This window comes from Penaeus japonicus, unplaced genomic scaffold, assembly GCF_977035675.1.
Source record: "Penaeus japonicus unplaced genomic scaffold, GWHDUDI00000001_assembly GWHDUDI00000818, whole genome shotgun sequence".
NCBI lineage: Eukaryota > Metazoa > Arthropoda > Malacostraca > Decapoda > Penaeidae > Penaeus > Penaeus japonicus.
Window position 1 is genome coordinate 12501 of NW_028235220.1, and position 2585 is coordinate 15085.

General features: G+C 51.1%; 1 protein-coding gene and 1 pseudogene across 1 annotated transcript in view; one reads left to right on the plus strand and one right to left on the minus strand.

The window, feature by feature from the left end:
* LOC122250284 (uncharacterized) overlaps positions 1 to 1329 on the plus strand; it is a gene marked incomplete at its 5' end in the record, with an annotated part of 3624 nt that extends 2295 nt beyond the window's left edge. Inside the window, 2 exons of the mRNA XM_086535461.1 lie at positions 1 to 182; positions 1162 to 1329. The exon at positions 1 to 182 is cut by the window's left edge and continues 196 nt beyond it. Of these exons, the coding sequence (XP_086391587.1) occupies positions 1 to 182; positions 1162 to 1329 (350 nt within the window). The remainder of the gene's footprint in view (positions 183 to 1161) is intronic.
* A 92-nt stretch (positions 1330 to 1421) lies between these two features.
* Positions 1422 to 2426, minus strand: LOC147466453 (uncharacterized; annotated as a pseudogene).
* Positions 2427 to 2585: the final 159 nt, after the last annotated feature.

The following is a 2585-nucleotide window of genomic DNA, read 5'->3' on the forward strand; positions in this document are numbered from 1 at the left end:
CTGCTGACTACAAAGCCCCTGCTGCTGACTATAAGGCCCCTGCTGCTGACTATAAGGCCCCTGCTGCTGACTACAAAGCCCCTGCTGACTACTTACCGCCCCCTGATTACGGCCAGGCAGAGAGGGTCTACGGAGTGCATGGCGCCGCCCCTGTTTACGGCCCGCCCACGCTGCCTCATAGAGTGAGTAGGCGGGACGCAGGGGAAGTGGGCAGAGGGAGGGGAAGGGGGGGAAGGGAGGGAGGGGAAGGTGATAGGGGAGGGAAAAGAGAGAGAGAGAGAGAGAAAGGAGAGGGGGACAGGAGGGGAAAACGAAGGAAAAAAGAGAGAGGGAGGGAGGAGAAAGGCAACGAGAGAAGAAAGAGGAAGAGAGAAAGGAGAAAGGAAAGGGAGAAAGGGAGGGAGAGGGGAAAAAGAAAGGAAAGAGAGAGGGGGAAAAAAGAAAGAGAAGAAAGCGAGGGGAAGGGAGATGTGGGAGAAAGAATGAAGCTGAGAGAGAGAGGGGGGGGGGAAAAGGAGAGAGAGAGAGGGAGGCAAGAGAGGATGAGATGGCGGAGAAATAGGGCAGAGGGAAGGGGAAAGCGAGAGGGAGCGGGGGAGAAACGGGGGAAAGAAAAGAAAAAAAGAGGAGAGAGAGAGGGGGATAAAGAGAGGGAAGAGAGAGGGGAGAGGGAGAGAGGGGGGAAAAAAAAGGGAGAGGGAGGTGAGGGAGAAGGAAAGAAAGAAAGAGAGGAGGAGGAGAAAGGAAGAGGAAGAGAAAAGGAAGTAAAGAAGAAACGGGAGGAAGAGAGGAAGAAGGGGAAGGGTGGAAGGGGAGAAAAAAGAAGAAGGAGGGAGAAGGGGAGGAGAAAGAAGAAGAGAAAACGGGTTTAAAAGTAAAATTTGGATAAAGACGCAACCTCCCCTCTAGGCACAACACGATATTTTTCTGGTAGTTTTCGTTCTGTTTTGTACAGTTTCGCTACTCTTTTCCATCGGAAACCTTTCGTTGCTGAGTTACACCCCCCCCCCTCCCTCCCCACATGCGCGCCACCGTCGATACGGAACTAAACGATTTCTGGCGCGAAATTTAAAGTTTTTTTTCGTAATCAAAACCCAACCCATAAACCTAACTTAGCCTAGTTTTTAGACCCTAGACCCCCCCCCCCCACACACTTTTAAGACCACTGCGTGGCTGGTTACTTTTCAAGACGGATGTCAACCACTGACCACGGAACTGACCGATTTTAGGTCTGCCCTAGCCATGGAGGGCTTCGCCCCCCCATGGACCCCCTTTTTAAACCACTGCATGGCAGGTTCATTTTCACTGAGTGATTTTAGCCTGCCCTAACCAAGGGAGGGCTTCGCCCCCTCCTGGACCCCCCTTTCTCAAGCCAATTCGTGGCATGTGACTTTTATCTTCGGATGTTACCACTTCTTACCTTAATTGGAGGCGTGTGAGAGGCCGGGCTGTGCCTCATCCGGGTCGGATTCTTCCGAGTCGGAGTCGGGTAGCGGCGCACGAGCGACGTCCTCTCGCTCGGACTGCGGAGGGTACAGCCGAGCGACTTCTTCCAGGAAAGCTTGGTGCCGATAGAAGTAATTATTCTCGATGAAGATGTACCTCGACAAGTACTGCGCGTAATATTCGGGCCGATTGCCAGGCCGCTTCCTCAACTCCTTGATGTCACGATAGAGTCTTTCAATATTCTGGCCATGGATATCCCGATCCCCGGGATCTACGAACTCCACAGAGTGGTTGATCACCCGATGGGTGTTCTCCTCCTCGCCCAGGCCAAGGTACGCTCCCCAACCGTCACTGCAGATGACGGAGCCCGGAAGAATGTACTTTTTAACAAGGGGAACCAAAGTCTCTTTGTTCCTGTTCGGAGTGAGAGGAGGAACGAGGGGAATGAGGAAGCTTTTCTTTTCTTCCCTCTCTATCCCCCCAAACACCCAGATGTTACTGAGTTCACGTCCTCTTCCGCACTTGCTTTTTCCAAAGCAAGATTCGTCAGTTTCTACGACGACACCTTCCCCTCCGATTGGCTCCTGGTTTGCTAGCCAGTTTTCCGTAACTTCTGAGCAGAAGCTTCGCCAATCAACACTGGTCTTCTGGGCCCAGCCAAGATTCTCAAAGATCCCGTGGTGGTCCCAGTGCTTCTGCAGCCAGTGATTGATGAAGCAAACTACCTCCCACGGTTGCAGGTGAACTCCTTGGAGGAAGGTGCCTTTGCAATCACTGACAGTGAAGTTACACTGCTTTCTTTTCTTGGTTTTAGGTATTTTGCTCCAACGGCCACAATACCACCTTGTCTGAATGGAGGGTACAAGGTAATTTGCAGTTTTTGCACTGCACTTTGGCAGAGCACCATGGTCGCGTAATAACTTCAGTGATGCAGCGTTATCTTTATAAAAAAAACCTTGATGACTTCCCAAGGAGTGTACCTACATCTTACACACCATGTAGCCATCTCGAAACTGATTTTGAAATTCAAGCAAGGACCCAGACTCTATGTTCTGTGATTGGTCTACCATTTTGTTGGTTAGACCTATTGTTTCCCTATTGGTGCTATTATTATCACGTGACAGTATTGCCTTCTATCG